The sequence below is a fragment of the Procambarus clarkii genome, chromosome 79 (genome assembly GCF_040958095.1).
Source record: "Procambarus clarkii isolate CNS0578487 chromosome 79, FALCON_Pclarkii_2.0, whole genome shotgun sequence".
NCBI classification, from domain to species: domain Eukaryota; kingdom Metazoa; phylum Arthropoda; class Malacostraca; order Decapoda; family Cambaridae; genus Procambarus; species Procambarus clarkii.
Genome location: NC_091228.1, coordinates 5,732,675 through 5,750,160, shown reverse-complemented (window position 1 = coordinate 5,750,160; position 17,486 = coordinate 5,732,675). Strand labels below are relative to the sequence as shown.

Genomic DNA, 17,486 nt, shown 5'->3' with positions numbered 1-17,486 from the left:
AACCCTGTGGGTGAAAACGCATTTCCTGTTCTCAGTCCTACATTGAGGCTTGAAACCGTTGTTCATTTTGTTATATCTGACCTTTTGAAGCAATAGACTCGATCTAAATCCTCTAAATTGTTCAGTAGTTTAAAAGTTTCAATGTGATCTGCCCTGTCTTGCAGTGTTGTATTCATCTTAATGAATATCAACGTTACTATCGATTTTCTTGAAGGAGTACAAGTAGTACATACATACAATGTCTTCATACAGTACAGCTCCACACTTGTAAAGACGAAGTAGTTCATTCAGTTTCTTTAAAGAAAATGTACTGAATTCGGGCTCTATTCTTCCCTCAAACTAAAGAAAAGTATACTCCCATCACAAGAAAGAAAATGAAGACCTGCAAATCAATGGGGAACTTCTTGAATGGGTTGACCAGTATCAGTACCTCGGGGTTACTGTCAGCTCTAACAGCGGGAAGCAAGAAGGGATTTGAGCTAGTTTCTAGTGAACCAATTGTTTGTATAATATTTTGACCGTTTCTATGCTTTCTTTACTATATTATTAAAATTTCCCCCTTTATTCTCCTCATTTATCTCTCTCTCTCTATTCTTGATGGCAGTGGTTTCATTGACTAAGCCACTGCCATGGCTATTGAAATTTATTCAGTGAAATTGGTAAAGGCATTTGCAGTCATTTTCCTCATTGTTGTATGCTGTGATTTTTTGACAATCGCCATGGTAGCACTATTGACTTCACTCTGTGAGTGACTATCCTATCACACATCCCCACTTACCTTACCTGCCAATTTAATGTCATTAATAACTTTCAAGATTAATACATAACGTATATTCATATTGCTTCTTTATTGTGTTACTGAAGTTATAAGTTAAACCATTGGGTCTTCCAGCCAAAAAGGTGGGTTCCTTCTCTGGATGCTGGGTACCTCTTTTGTACTTGGATGGGGTTCTGGGAGTTCTACTTCCCAAGCCTGTCCCGGGATCAGGCTTGACTTGGGATACCACAGTCCAACAGGCTGTTGTTCAGAGCAGTTACAGCCCCACATATGGGTGAAAGGGAGAGGGATGTTTGATTAATGCTCTAAATGCCTACTGTTGTATGATTAGCATACTGAACTTTATTTGACATCTACAAGTTGCTGCAGTACTTAATTGAATGGAGATTCTTAGTCATTGATCTCTGAGGTTTAGTAGTTCATGGAGTCCACACTTAACTTCATTCATTGCACTACAATGACTGCCTGTTAAATTCCTCTTTTTATTATATGTATTTTAAATCACTAATTGTTAAGGTAGTCACTCAGGGTCACTCAGATAAAAATCAAAACTGTAAAAAAGTGATGCCTCTTACTGCCACATGAACAGCACTATTGCCATTCACTCAGTGCTTTAGCTTCTGGGAAATGTCAGACACTGATAACAGTCTTGTTACCGTGACAAAACAGAAAAATGCCAGAGCATTAATCTGCCTGCCTATGCCTGCTACTAGGCCAAAATTGCCCCAGAAGGACCTGGGATACTGTACCAAGTAGGCAATTGCCTGCCAAACAGATCCAGTAGCAGAGGGCACATTAAAGGAAATGCAGGGGCAAGGACCACACACACACACCCGAAAGGATAAGAACCAACCGAAGGCCCAACAAGTTCCAATCTGGGAATGAGAAAAGATTGAACACACAGGAAGGAAGGCAAACCAATCACACCAGTGTCCAACCAACCCACAAAATACACAGGAGACTGCCGAGCCTTAAATCGTGATGCCAAAAAGAGAGAAGCTATGGGGGTTACCTTGTGATGATTCCAGGGCTTAGTGTCCTTGCCGCCCGGTCCTCAACCAGGCCTCCTCGTTGCTGGGCTGGTCAACCAGGCTGATGCATGCGGCTGATCGCAGCCTGGTTGATCAGGTATCCTTTGGAGGTGTTTATCAACTTCTCTCTTGAACACTGTGAGGGGTCGGCCAGTTATGTCCCTTATGTGTAGTGGAAGTGTGTTGAACAGTCTCAGGCCTCTGATGTTGATAGAGTTTTCTCTCAGAGTATCTATTGTGCCTCTGCTTTTCAGTGAGGGTATTCTGCACATCCTGCTATGCCTTCTGGTCTCATGTAGTGTTATTTCTGTTAGCAGGTTGGGGACCAGCCCCTCTACTGTTTTCCACATGTAAATAATTATGTATCTCTCCTGCTTCCGCACAAGAGAATACAGCTTTAGTAACTTTTTGGGGAGATCAAGTCAAGAAGACGACAGAAAGGGGGCAAATTACAAACAAGGCCAGCTCGGTGAACCTGGATGAAGGCTCTCCACCTCCTACATGTATGAGAACACTACTGATGGTGGGAGGAAGCCAAAGACCAAGACAGCGTAATATCCACAAAACCCTCATCTTGAACAGGAGGCAGCAAGGCCCAAATCATGGAATACTGCTTCCTCTTAGTGTTGCATGGATTTAACATCACCAACAATTGTTTGGAAAAGGCCACTGGGAAGCCATTTAGACACTGCTAGAAAAAGAGGTGCTATCTCCAGCAGGAAAAAAACACTTTGCCAGCTCTTTCCCTAATGGCAACAGGCTCAAAGGAATGGTCCTTGTTAATCCCAGACAACACAAGACCTGTGGTGACTGGTTGTGAGGCCAGGTGCCATGAAATGCACATATTCATGCCCTCCCCCTAAACTGAACAAATGTAACAAATGAAGGTATAAACTGATATCCCAAAGCAGAGCCTGGACAAACCCACAGTGCAGGCGATGAGTCACAATAACGTGGCTGAAGTATGTTGACTAGACCACACACTAGAAGGTGAAGGGACGATGACGTTTTGGTCCGCCCTGGACCATTCTCAAGTCGATTGTGACTCAAGACAGTCGACTTGAGAATGGTCCAGGACGGACCAAAATGTCGTCGTCCCTTCACCTTCTAGTGTGTGGTCTGGTCAACAAACCCACAGTGCAACACCAAAACTGCCATAAACCCCATTCCACCCTAACCACTGGGCCCCTGTAAAGGAGCCAAAGCCCATACACTACTCGGAACAAGACTCCTGGACAACAAAACCAATGCAAAAATAAAAATGAAACACATAGACTCCTACTGGACAGAGTCCAAAAACGATAGCCAACACTTAACTGAACTGAAGCCAGGAAACACAGGCAGAGCACTAGTAGCTTACACAGCCACACCACACAAGTGAATGAGGTGGGCAGCTGGCTGCAGGCCGAGTTGCCGGGGGTCTCCATATGGTGGCAGACAAGTGTAACTAGCAGTTGAGGCTGAAGAGAAACAATGATTGTGTACATAGTCTGTCCGGGGTTGCCAATGTTTCCCAGGCAATTACTTATTTTTTAGAACTTTTCTTTTCCTGTCATATTCTTACAACTATATTGAATACTATATTATTAATTTTTATATAATTCATAGTCTCCCTTGATTGTACTCATCAACTAAGTGGCCCTTTTGAGCTTTAGAATGTATAACCTACAAACATTAGCTTCTCTAAAAGTCGCACATATGTAGCAGAGTCTTGTAAATGGGAAACCACAAAACCTTTCATAGCCCACACTTTATTACAAGTAATGTATACGATCTATATGTCAACACTGCATTAAGGTAACAAAAATCCATGTCTAAAAAAGAAATTTTATTTTACAGGAATATTTTCACATTACAAACTCCTAGATCATAGCCTACTAGGCAAATCTTAAGCCTCATTTTTCGGTTCAATATTCTGAACAAATTTTACAGCTGTATAGAACAGCTAAATTAAGTGAAAATATATCATGAGAATTATCTAACAGATAACTTAAAATTAAATCAAACCTACAAATGCAGAGAAGTATTAAAAGCTTTTCCGTTGGAAATTAAAAGATAAAATGTACTGTTGTTTACGGTTCAAATTACATAAAAAATACTGTACTGTACATACTGCAATGGCAGCAAAACAGAAATACCTTTAAGTCATATTCATTCAAAGATCTTGAATGTCACGTCAGTTACACGTTCAGTCTGTAGCCCATCACTCACAACCCAAAACAAGCATATTGAAATAGTCCATCCCATGCTAGAATGCCATGCTCTCTATTAATTAATATTGTTTGTCCGGCTGAAAGTAGCATTAAAAACAAAATTACAGATTTCCGAATCTCTATCCTTAAAGTTTGAGGCGCAAAATGCAGTATATTGTTGTGTGTAAAATAGAAGCTCATAATATACTATACCTTTGAATTTGTAAATTTAATCAGATGAACACTGTTTATCTGGGCATTGATGAATGTAAACAGTAATTTTTAAGACAAGTCATTCTAGCATGTTGATGACCCAAAGTGTAGCAGGCCATAAACTGGTACTTCCTAAGGAAATAAACAGCAGACACACACATATTTACATTTCATTACTTATACTGAAGTGTTACTAACCTGCTTATATGGAGCAATATTATTATGTACGAGTCTTACAAAATTGGCGCGTATCACAGGACAGAAAACGAAAATCTTAGCGTGGATCGGCATGTGAAATGGAACTTTCTCAAAAGGGGAGCTGACATAAAACTAAGATACACGGGTGCAATTTATTTATGTATCTATTAGCCACTTATCGAGTTGAGACAGCTGGAGCAGATTCTGTAATATTTATGGGACTGGCTTTTATAAGGATATACTTGGGTCTATGAAAGGATATGATTGGTTTCGACTAAAGTGGTCACCTTAAGAGAATGTTCCAACGTATGTGTATATTACAAGACGAGTCTAAAAATGAGCTGTATAAAAGAAGTCTTGTTCACACATCACCCTTAAGTATCCCAAAACATCTGTTAATCCTTCATCTTTTCTTTTTCACCTTCTTACATGTCTATAATTATTGAATTTAATGGAAACATTTATTTTTAATAAAAACACATCCTTCAGCAATTGTACTTCCATTAAAGTTATTTATTTTATTTATTTATTTAAGTTATTATTTATTCTTTAAGGAACCACAAAATATTCTCGGTATGTGGATGGAGATTTCCTGATATTAGTTTTATTCTTAGTCCTTCATTAACTTTCTTAATGATAACAATCATGACAAGGCAGAGGTAGTTTAGAAAATGCTTACAAAATATCAGGATTAAAATTCAGCCAAATGCCTTCAATAAGATACAAAATTGGGGACTTTTCAACCTGAGGAAGGCTAGATTTTATTACTGCAATTATTCGCATTAATGATTTCAACAATATTCTAAATCAAGATCAGGTTTCCACAGGCTGCTCGAGTGAATACTTGGAGCTCCTCTTCACCGTTTTCTCTGCATCCCACACACAATGAAAATAAATAAATACCTTTCACAAACAGCATCACTCTAAAAGCCTACCAGGAACCTTTCTTTATTTATTATTCATTTTTGTTGCCATAAAAATGCACCATTCCATCAGCCTGGGAGGGGATTTATGTTTATATCACTAAACCATGTGTCCTTGTCACACTCGATTAATAAGGGAGAGCGGCCTCCTGTAAGGATACGTCTGGAAGTCCATACCTCACGGCTCCATTCTTTCACACTGAACTAAAATCCAGAAGTTCTAAGATCCACTGCTCACTCAAGCTCTTAGAATGCAAAAAGCAATAATGCCCACAGGCGATTGTCCAGGAGCAAGAACTAGGCCTAGGGGGGGGACTCCCTCGTACAGTCATAACGTCTTATCAGGAGTGGCGGAAAAGAAACTTAACACATGTCAATAGCTAACGGTACCCTGATTGTTATTGGAGTATTTGGGTCAAGTTGCCTGTCAAGATCTTGTATTGGTTTTGACCTGTTTTCATCTGGCACCAACTGTTATTAGCACCTTTCTTCTGGTGGCACCATCACTCAATATAATTATTAAAACAATAAGATATTAACTTTTATGGTATCAAATTTGTTTCTTATAAAAAAAAATCAAATTATTATTTTTTTTGTTTGAAACATTCACTTTCATAATTTTTTGAACTATAATTACTGCTTTTAAATATTAAAATAAATATCTTGGTTTACTCTAACAAAAATTACACATCATATTATTTTCAATGATTTACAGATGCTGAACCAATTACAACAGGCATATGCTTGACCATCATAAGGAAGGAAGGTTCCTGTCGCATCTACTTCTACAGCTTTATGAGACAAGTCTTCATGTACTGGACGTGATCAGACAAAGGGGTTACTCCTGGCGTATATATCATTGGGATGGCTGTTCTGTTGGCTGATGTTGTTCCTATTGGCACATTGCTGCAAAAATGAAAATTGTATTAATTTTGTAGTCTTTGATTGGAAAACGTCAACTATATCTGTCATGAACTAATCAGTCATTAAACTTTACGCACGAGCCAATAGCAAGGCATTACATAGTACAAAAAGCAATACAGTATATATATATCTTCCCTGTCAATGTAAACAAAGTTTAAAGATATAACACTAAGAATTCTGACAAGACATTAATTTCACGTTGTTGGGGGGTAGGAAGCCTGTATTTAGGCTAAACAAGGTCCCCCAGAGGTCAACTACTGACCTTTCCCGGGATACCACCCACAAAATCTGCCTAATTCCTGGGTACCCATTTACTCCTACGTGAAGAGAGGCATTAAAAGAAAAATATACACAACCATCTCTGTCATACTGCACGAATTGAATCCGGGACCCTCAGGTGTGATCTGACAATGTAGACCACTGTGCTACAGTGATTTATTTACATAATGGTAGCATGAAATTTACAACAGAAAAAACAGTACGTAATTTTAACACATACCGCTTGTTTTCTCTCCCAAGTCTTCATTGCCAGTTTGTACTTCTCAAACTCATAACACCAGTCGCTGTACACCTGTAATATTGTACACATTAATACAGGAATATGGCCTATGTTGCAAAATTGTTTTCCCTTTATTGGCACCAAATGTAGTATACAGGCGATGAGTCACAATAACGTGGCTAAAGTAAGTTGACCAGACCACACACTAGAAGGTGAAGGGACGACGACGTTTCGGTCCGTCCTGGACCATTCTCAAGTCGATTGTGACAATCGACTTGAGAATGGTCCAGGACGGACCGAAACGTCGTCGTCCCTTCACCTTCTAGTGTGTGGTCTGGTCAAATGTAGTATATATGTAAAAGAAGACACCAATAACTACTGCTGCAGATAATAGGCAAACAGTTAACAATTCTAATGCTGATGTGCTAAAATTGTACAGAGAAAGAAACCCCAAAATGTTCATAATGGTCAAAAAAAATTATATTTTTAAAGGATGGCCATAAATAATATAAATGTACAATGTTCCAAAAACAAAGTTGGTTCATTCACAATCTTTTCTGCTTTACAAATACTGTACAAACAAAATTACTACATAGGTACAGTTACACCAGTACCCACTATTTCACGGGTTCTATATCTGGGATATGCATTCCCCTCCTGACGCTTTCTCGTGTTTAGATGTTCCAATGTTGCGCTAGAACACCCTTGGAACATACATTCCTGTAAAGCCACCAGCACGCTTAGTGTTTCGAGCAGGTCCTTAATCCTAATTTTCCCTGCAATATGATCCCGCCGAATCGTTTAACCAGGTACCCATTCACTGCTGGGTGAACAGAGGTTATAGTTAAGGATTGACGCCCGGTCAATCCTCCCCGGCCAGGATTCGAACCCAAGCCAAAGTACGCACGAAACGCCAGGCGAGTGTCTTACCACTGCGCCACGGAGGCTGCTATACACCAACCTTGGAACATATCAATGCTAGAGAAAGCACTAGGGGTAATTGGTAGAGACTGTAATACTGTATACTGTACCTCTTAACATTCACCAATAGGGGAATCACATGTTAAAAATGTAAAAAAATGGGTTCCATCTTACTTGTGAACGTATCAGCATGAACAATTGTGTTGGGGACAATTTCATTAGCTTTGCAGGAGAAAAACCCCATATGGAAAATATCTTCATTAATAAGGAGGACCTAATCAGGGACATCACAATCTCAAATACAACCTTATTGAAGTTAAAAGTAAATATATATTCTTAGAATTTGTCCAGATACATATGCAATAAGATGGGGAAATTCAATAAAGTTGATTTCAACAATTGGGGAAAACTTGGACAAAATTGAATTACACAACATTCCTTGAAGCATAAAAATTAACATGGGAAAACTGTAATACTTAATGATTAGCAAAATGCAAATACATTCAGCATTCAAAATACTGTATAAAGTAATACAGCACTTACTGTAATAAGTCAACCAATCTCAAAGACAAAAACAAAGGCCTACCTTCTGGAAATCATTGGTGCGGCCAGGAGCTGAACAGCGATGAGCATCTACGGTGATATTGTATGAACATACAATATCTCCACCCATTTTGCAATCATAACGACCGGCATCGGCCTCGTTGACATTCATCACCACCAAACCATGCTCTGATGTCTCTATGTACTTGTCGGGCCTGAGGAAAATTTAAACAAATTTAATTTTCAAGCAATGGTACTGTATATGTAATTGATAAAATTCATGAAACAATCACTTTAATCACTAGCAAGTCAAATGACAAGATTAATTATATAATTGTACAAATAGTTCTTCAAATGGTTGTCCTGTATGGGCAATAATGTACATAATACACCTGAATGCATACAATTAAAGCTATACAGTACTGTGCTAAAAAAATATATATATATATATTGGCTGTGGGGAAGTGAATTTTTCCTTGCTGATCCCTGCTTGATGGGGTTCTGGGAGTTCTTCTACCGCCCGAGGCCAGGCTTGACTTGTGAGAGCTTGGTCCAACAGGCTGTCCACCCTGAGCAACAGTCTGAACAACACCATGTACTCTATATCTCATTACCACACATCTAGAGGTGCACACAGGAGTGTAAGCCAGCAAGAACATCACTAACTCAGGGTGGAAGTATGTGTTCTCGGTCTCCCTGAATAGCTGTTATCGTCCAGGGTTCAGATATCACATAATGGCCAACATGTGATGTTGGGTAGTTTAATTAGGACAAGACATGCAGGGGGGTTGATGTTTTAATTCCAGGTGAGGTATTTCAAGAGAGAAGCTGAAACTGAGGGCATGACCTCTCAGTGACCAAAGCCAGTGACTCTTGGTGATGTCACATCATAGAAGCCTATCTGAAGGCATGCCTGGGGAAAATGCTGTTTCCCATTTGGCTGATTCATAGGTAGACTATTGAGACTGCAGAGCCAGGCATGGCACTGCAGTAAGAAAATCTGACATTCTTAGCTGGGTTCCTGAATCAGTCAGATGTGCACAAAATTCTACTCTCTTGCCCAAGTGATCATTACCATACGGAACCTGTGCTATGTCATGTTAAACATCTGCTATTATTTGCATTCATATTACGTTTACCAGAATCAAATTATATTATTAACTGGGACATAGCGAGGTCCCTGCGAGATTTTCAGACTCGCTGCTTAATCAGTGTCAATACGTAACTGTCTGACCACTACTGAAGGCATCGATTAATGCTTTTATATTAAAAATCCCCTCTTCCTGAAATTATTCCGTACCAATACTGCATAATGACATTAGTTATGTCAATATCTAACTTTTAAGAACAGTATTGATATTTATCCTCCAATACTTGTCACTTAGGTAAAACATCGTACATTTGAATATTTCAACACAAGAAATGATAGCTACTTTCCTCACTTACAAACAATATCATTAACAAATGAATCTGCCCTCAATCACCAAGTGTTGGAAACAAGACTGAGAATATGAAACTATTGAGAACATTAAAGTACAGTAATAAGAACCTTACAATGTTTAGGATAAAGTGTTGAGAACAATATATTGCTTAGAATGTAAAATTATCAAGAGCATGAACGTCTTGAGATTGTTGGGAATATGCACATTAAGACAAATTTTGAATGTGTCGGCATACATTATAATTTTGACAAAATTACAATGTATGCAAACACAATTAATTTTGACAGTGACAAAACATTACACAAAATTATGGCAGAAGTATCTCCAGAGGTTGCAAATTTTATGACGTACAGAAAATACATCAGTAATCTTTCAATTACTCACCTATATCTAATCTGGTATTTGCCCTTATCCTTTGAGTAGTGGTGCCAGGTGATATCTTTTAAAGAGATGGGACGGGGAAGTTTAACGGCACAGCCCAAGTGGATGCTCTGGCCCCATGTCACCACCATCTTTTTCTTAGCAATGCAAGCATCACAGAGTCCTGGAGTTGAGCCTGTAACATCTTGAAGTAGTCTGCGGAGAGAGTGCTTACTGTTAGAGCCTATACGTATATCTAGCAGCCTCTAAGACAGCTGTAGGTTGCCGACCTCCGGCATGGGAGTCGATCGGCCGAGCGGACAGCACGCTGGACTTGTGGTGCCGGGTTCGATCCCGGGCGCCGGCGAGAAACAATGAGCAGAGTTTCTTTCACCCTATGCCCCTGTTACCTAGCAGTTAATCAGCTGTCACGGGCTGCTTTCTGGGGGTGGTGGCCTGGTCGAGGACCGGGCTGCGGGGACACTAAAGTCCTGAAATCATCTCAAGATAACCTCAAGATCTCAAGATACCTGAATACACTACTATACAAAGAACCACATAGCATATTATTTCTCATCTACAAGGAAAGAAAACACAAAGATTTTGTGATAATTTTCCTGTAGACCATATTAGCAATGAAACCTAAACAGATTAAGGTAATCAACAAATTCTCAAACTAAATTAATAAACATATAGAGATTATGTTACAAAAGAAAATGAAGTGATGACGACGTTTCGGTCCATCTTGGACCATTCTCAATCGACTTGAGAATGGTCCAGGACGGACCAAAACGTCGTCGTCCCTTCATTTTCTAGTGTGTGGATTGGTCAACATACTTCAGCCACGTTATTGTGACTCATCGCCTGCATTATGTTACAAAGTTTGGGTGCATTTTACATTTTTGTCTTTATAAAACCACTAATTATTTATAGTGTTTTGAGGCAAGTTTATGGTCAAAACAAGAGAAGATGCGATATCAATAATGCAGTAACAATTCGTGATGTTGCTGAAATTTAAAACAAAAATTCTTTTAATTTTCAAAGTTTCATTATGAGAGTTTGCAGTTTACAAAAAAAAAATTAATTAACTGCAGTAAACTAAACACTAATGTATAAACACTATAACAATAGTTATAATAATATAGTACAATTAATTTTAGTTTATAATAATTATTAATTTGTTTTATAAATTAATTACTTTGACATTAATTAAAATATTAAAACATAATAAGAATAACACTGATAATAAATTAAATTTAACAATCTGTGATAGCAGTCGTAATATTATAGTACTGTACGTATATATAACCTGAATGATTATAATTTTACAGAAATACCCAGTTTGTTTTGCTGGGGACTGTGAAAATATATAAATACAGTACTTTAAACTTGTATCGAAGTCCCCACCCAAGGTTGCAACTACCTATTTATCTTGTGGCGATTCCAAGGATCAATGTCTCTATGGCCCAATTTCTGACCAAGTCCCTATGGTTGGTGGTCCGGCCAACCATGATGTTCGATGTGGCTGCTTGCAGCCTGATGTATGAATCACAACCTGGTTGATCAGGTATCCTTTGGAGATGTTTATCGATTTCTCTCTTAAACACCTTGAGAGGTCGGCCAGTTATGTCCCTTATGTGTAAAGGAAGTGTGTTGAAAAGTCTTGACACTCAGATGTTGATAGAGTTCTCTCTCAGAGTACCTACTGCATCTCTTCTTTTCAATGGGACTATTTAGCACATCTTGCCACGCCTACAGGTCTCATGTGATGATATTTCTATGTACTGATATGGAACCAGTCCCTCTAATATTTTCCAGGTGTAAATTATTATGTATCTCTATCTTGCTTGTGTTTTGGAGAATACAGATTTAAAATTCTGAATGGGTCTCAATAATTTAGATGTTTTATAGAGTAGATTCTGGCAGTAAAGGATCTCTTCACACTCTCCAGGAAACCAATTTCTCCAGCTCTGAATGGGGCTGTAATTGTGCAACAATATTCTACCCTAGAGAGCACTAGTGCCTTGAAATGTATCATAATTGGTATGGCACCCCTTGTTTGGAAGGTCATTGTTATCAAACCTGTCATTTTTCTTGCAGTTGTGACTACTTTATTGTGTTCTTTAAAGGTAAGGTCTTCCGACATAATTACTCCTAGATCCTTCACATTGCTTCCTCATTGTATTGTGTGATTTGACTGCCTTTTATATATGCTTTCCATTTCGATATTTTCGTTTTTTCCATAGTGCAGGAGCTGGAACTTGTCTTCATTAATCATCTTATTGTGGCCCATTGAAAAACCCAATTAACATGAGATTGGAGGTTTGATATGTCCTCTATATTCTCTATTACATTTCATGAAAGTCATAGTGTCATATGCTAAGGATGATACAATACTATTCAGTACATAGTTAGTATCCTTGTCTGTGTCTGATATGAGGATTTTATTTTATTAATACATTAGGTACATCTGCATTTGTGCAGCTACCCTAGACTATATGAAGGCGAATAGTGTCAAAAAGCTACCTACGTGATGCTGAAAAATCCCCATTACACAGGATGGTTAGTCATACAGAGGCATGTGATAAGTGGTCTGCACTGGCAGACTCTGCGTGCATTATGAGGATATCATTAACATAAGAGTGAATAAGGTAGCAGTGATACTAGAAGTCCCCATCTCGCAGGATGGTTAGTCATACAGGGCCATATATTCAGTAGCCTGCACTGGCAAATTTTGGGTACACTATAAGGATATCTTCAAGAACACGAGAGTGAAAAAAGTAATTGCAAAGCTCCAGGTACCTCATGCCAGCTGGTCTGAAAGGTCTAATAACTGGGCATTCAGTGATGTAGTGTGGAAGATCATGCTGCAGCTCCTGCTCACAGAGTTTGCACCTGGAGTGCCTCAGGATTGGGAGACCCGTCACCTGCAGCCACCTGCCACAGGTAACGGTAACCCAACCTGATCCTGGCAACCACTGTGTCACACAGTCTGGTGGACGTTTTGTGATGCCCATAGATAGAGGTTTCAGATCTGAACAAATCATAGCTTTTTATACTAGTGCTTTCAGGTCGTTGGGAGTCAGTAATTTCTTTCCTATCTGACCTGAGTGTTTGGATCAATACAGTTTTGATAGAAGAGATGGGGCTACCTAGATCTAATTCAATTTCATCTTTGTTACATGCTAATTTGGCTGCAATGTCTGTCTCATTATGATGGGTTATATTTATGTGTGATGGTATCCATACAAAGGAGATTAGAGACCCTTTCCTCTGTGCAGCGATTAGTTCATATATAATTGGTAGTATGAGGTTCTTGCTGTTGATCTTCCAGGAGAAGTTTTCGATTGCTTGAACAGCAGACTTTGAATCACAAAATATTACTCCTCCTCCAATGTTTTTTAATGTACTGGTAGCTAGTTGTAATGCTGCTAGTTCTGCTTGTGTGGAGGTCAGCCATTTGTTTAACCTGACACTGACAGTCTTTGTGCAAATATCATTTCTGTAAAACCTACATGCTGCTGCAGTCCGTCCAGTGGAAGATTGAACTGAGCCATCGGTGTAAACACAGTGCTCGTGAGATCTTAAATTCTCGATGGAGGAGGCAATTGTTTTAAGTGTGACAGCTTTGAGAAGAGCAAGATTCTCATTACCTTTCTTGGTGACAGGTGTGTATGATACTTGAATGGTGGGGGTACAGATAAAGAGGAATATCAGAGACAGGTAGACTGCACTTAAAAGGAATGTTGAGTTTAATGAGATTGTAGGCAATTTTGCTCAGTCATTTATCATAAAAGGACTGAGTTGCTATGTCGGCACCAGTCAATAGGGTATTAACAGCACTTAATAATTTGTCTCTGAGCAAAGCAGGAGACGTAGGGTCTCTCATGACTTTAAGGCAAAGGGTCGTGTTGACATGCATGATTCTCTCTAGTATGGTTGGGAGCTTCAGTTCTCTGCTGATATGAGAATGAGAAAAAGTACCAAAGCAAGTATGGTACCTTGAGGGACTGAGTTTTTTCACAGTGCATGATCCAGATTTTACTGTGTTGGCTATTACACTCTGGATTCCATTCACTAGAAAGTTAAAGACTCATCTCCCTACTTTGCCAGTAATTCCTTTTGAGTGCATCTTGCATGGGATAACATCATGATCACATTTGTCTAAAGGTTTTGCAAAGTCTGTGTATATTATGTCTGCATTTTGTTTGTCTCTCATGGAACCTGAAAGGTCATGTCATAGTAATCTAGCAATTGTGAGAGGCAGGAGCACCCTGTCGTGAACCCATATTGTCCGAGGTTATATCCTCAGACATAATTGTGATTCCATGTGATTTGTATTCTTACTTCTTAGCACTCAAAGATTTTTATGACGTGTGAAATTAGGGCTATTGGTCTATAACTTTTTGCATCCGCTTTAGTACCTCCTTTGTGAAGTGGCACGATCTCTGTTGTTTCATGTTGGGATAACGGTATCTAGGCTCCATCTCAAAAAGATGTTCAGGGTCTGTGATTGTGGTGTTTTGCACTTCTTGATTTTGAGGTTATCTTGAGATGATTTCGGGGCTTTTTAGTGTCCCCGCGGCCCGGTCCTCGACCAGGCCTCCACCCCCAGGAAGCAGCCCGTGACAGCTGACTAACTCCCAGGTGTATGGTTATCTTGAGGTTATCTTGGAATGATTTCAGGGGCTTAGCATCCCCGCGGCCCGGTCCTCGACCAGGCCTCTCTTTTGTTACACACACCCTAGGAAGTAGCCCGTAGCGGCAGTCTTACTCCCAGGTACCTATTTACTGCTAGGTGAACAGGGGCATCAGGGTGAAAGAAACTCTGCCCATTTGTTTCCGCCTCCACCGGGGATCGAGCCTGGAACCTCAGGACTACGAATACCGAGCGCTGTCCACTCGGCTGTCAGGCCCCTCGTGTGTGAAGAATATGTAGTACCTTTTGGTAACGTACAGTTATTCCTTTTCGTTCTCATACTGATGAAGATCATAATACCTCCCCATCCACAATTAAAATAAAAAAAAAAAGTTATTCATAAGATGTCACACAAAAAAATAAAAAAAGAATCCAAGCATGAACATTCTAAGATACTGACTTTGGAAGTTAGTTGTAGACACAAATAGAAGCAAAATCTAGCAGGTCCAAGAGTCAACTTGTGTTTATCTGAGTATCACAGATGTCAATGTCATTATATATGTGTTCCACGAGATTAAAACATGATTAATAAAATTAATCATTGCACTTACCCAGGCTGATAAGGCTTGCATATATTAGCATCCTTATCCCAGCCACAGTAGGGATCATGAGAACATCGGAGGCAGTTGTCATAGCGACCATGACACATAAACAGGTCCACTTGGCGTACTCGAGTGTCAGATGACACATATAAAGACTTGTGCTGCAAAAGCAAAAGAATTTTACCTGAATTTGAATAGAAGTATAATATGGCATCATTACGTTTCTCCTTTTCATTTAACACACAATATATAAACACGCCGAACTAAGTTAGCCATTCAACTTTTATCAATGTACCTTATACAAGTAATGATTTAAATCCCATTAGCATATTCCTACATTTTTAGAATACAAAAAGAAATGTCACTGCAGTAGTTTATGAAAACTATGCGCATCCACCTCTCTCAAAACCAACAGTGCAGCAAAAAAATTAATTGTGATTAAGTACTTATGTATAATTTTCTTCTGGAAAAGAATGACAATTATACCAAAAATAGAACTGACAACTCAAACTTGGGACTTAGTATACACTAATAATACAATTCAAGCTGTGAAATGGGGTATTATTCTGTCTTATTAATGCAAAGTATTTTGTACAAAAAATATTAATGTTTAAGATAACATACACAATATTACTCCACTGGGCTTGATGACTGCTAATTTAATGCATCAAGAATTTACCTGAGGGCCACCATCTATCTAGTGGCCATGACGGGGACAGGAAGCTGGCGGCTGTCATAATTATGATAATTGTAGTACTGTACATCATAATTATATGATATTTTTGGGGAGACTTTTGGCACCGTGGAGAGGGGGGAATCTGCTGTTTGGGTAACAGCTTCCCCTCCGTATCAACCTACCCTGGTTTTGCGCGCCCTGGAGAGGCCACTCCAGAGTGCAACTCCATAGTCTCCTGAGACTGATGGATGCCTACTACTAGTAATAAAATATATATAATTCCTATATTACTTTACTGGAAAATAAAATAAAATAAAAAGTAGCCATTATAAATGAGATTAATTTTATTGTGGCATCCTGTATTTTATACACATGCATATACAGTACATAATATACCATATGTATATGTGTATGTACGGACCAAGCCCTCACAAGTTAAGCCTGGTCCTGGGCCGGGCCTAGGGGAGTAGAAGACCTCCCAGAACCCCATCCAGGTACCGTATTTTCATGAGAACCAACAAAATAAAAACCCACCTTTTTGGAAATCTGTATGGCCCTTATTGGCTCTGGAGTGGTGACCTCATAGACATCCAGGAGCTCCGAACGCGAGACTCCATCTTCGTCCAGCCATTCTACCACCTTGTACACTCGACCCTCCACTGGGGGGAAGACACACACACAAACATGGCATTGTATTCATTTTCAGTTACCGTACTAACAACAGCAGTCAATGATAAAATGATTCATCATGGAAATGGTGTCCAGTTGCAACTAATCAAATCTAATCCAATTGCTATTTGATTATTATAGTTCCTCCTATTCCCCTATCTCACCCCTCCCCCCCTTCCTCCCAGGACAAGTTTGGTACTTTTAAACAAAATAACTAAAACAGTTGTATTAAGACAGTCCATTTACAATCACCCTACTTACAACCTGATTATTCAAACACCCCATGATCTTTTTAATGTCTAAAATGCAAAAAATAAATAAATACCTGTATATATATATATTTATTAAAACAATAATAATAAATTTTAGTATTACTTTTATAATTTAAATTAGATTTAAAACACTTGAAGTTAAAACATTAAAACTTACAAGAACCAGCGTAGTAGACAGTGTAGATGTTTTCTTGACCATAGGTTCCCCCAGTGACCTTGTCGACTACCAGGTGAGTGAAGAAACTTTGCCCAATTGTTTCTGCCTGGCGCGGGATTCGAACCCGCGCCACAGAATTACGAGTCCTGCGCGCTATCCACCAGGCCCCCCTTCTATGGTCTATGTGAAACATTAACAAAAAGCTATACAGTACATATTTGGTAACTTCTTCAATAGCTGTATAATCCACCACTTCTACTTCTTAAGCAACAACATCCAATGCCTAACAGCCCATGTAAACCACTAACTTTATCAAGTACTCCTCAGGTGACAGTAAAAACAAACTGTATTCACTACCTTCCTATACGTTCCATCTTCATTCACAACGCGTACTAAACCTACAACTAGTAGTACAGTAATTGCTATGTGCCTGATGATCATCATCAT

At 39.1% G+C, this 17,486-nt stretch overlaps 1 protein-coding gene across 4 annotated transcripts in view; it reads right to left on the bottom strand.

Moving 5' to 3' along the window:
- Window positions 1-3,624: 3,624 nt before the first annotated feature.
- LOC138357566 (semaphorin-2A-like) overlaps window positions 3,625-17,486 on the bottom strand; it is a 29,228-nt gene continuing 15,366 nt past the window's right edge. For 3 of the 4 annotated variants that reach the window (XM_069314473.1, XM_069314471.1, XM_069314472.1), the window contains 7 exons: window positions 17,040-17,219; window positions 16,476-16,600; window positions 15,275-15,426; window positions 10,049-10,240; window positions 8,266-8,437; window positions 6,759-6,830; window positions 3,625-6,241 (listed from right to left, as the gene is read on the bottom strand). In XM_069314473.1, coding sequence (XP_069170574.1) covers window positions 6,161-6,241; window positions 6,759-6,830; window positions 8,266-8,437; window positions 10,049-10,240; window positions 15,275-15,372 — 615 coding nt within the window. In that variant the 5' untranslated portion in view covers window positions 15,373-15,426; window positions 16,476-16,600; window positions 17,040-17,219 and the 3' untranslated portion in view covers window positions 3,625-6,160. The remainder of the gene's footprint in view (window positions 6,242-6,758; window positions 6,831-8,265; window positions 8,438-10,048; window positions 10,241-15,274; window positions 15,427-16,475; window positions 16,601-17,039; window positions 17,220-17,486) is intronic. The other variant, XM_069314475.1, reaches the window with a different exon arrangement.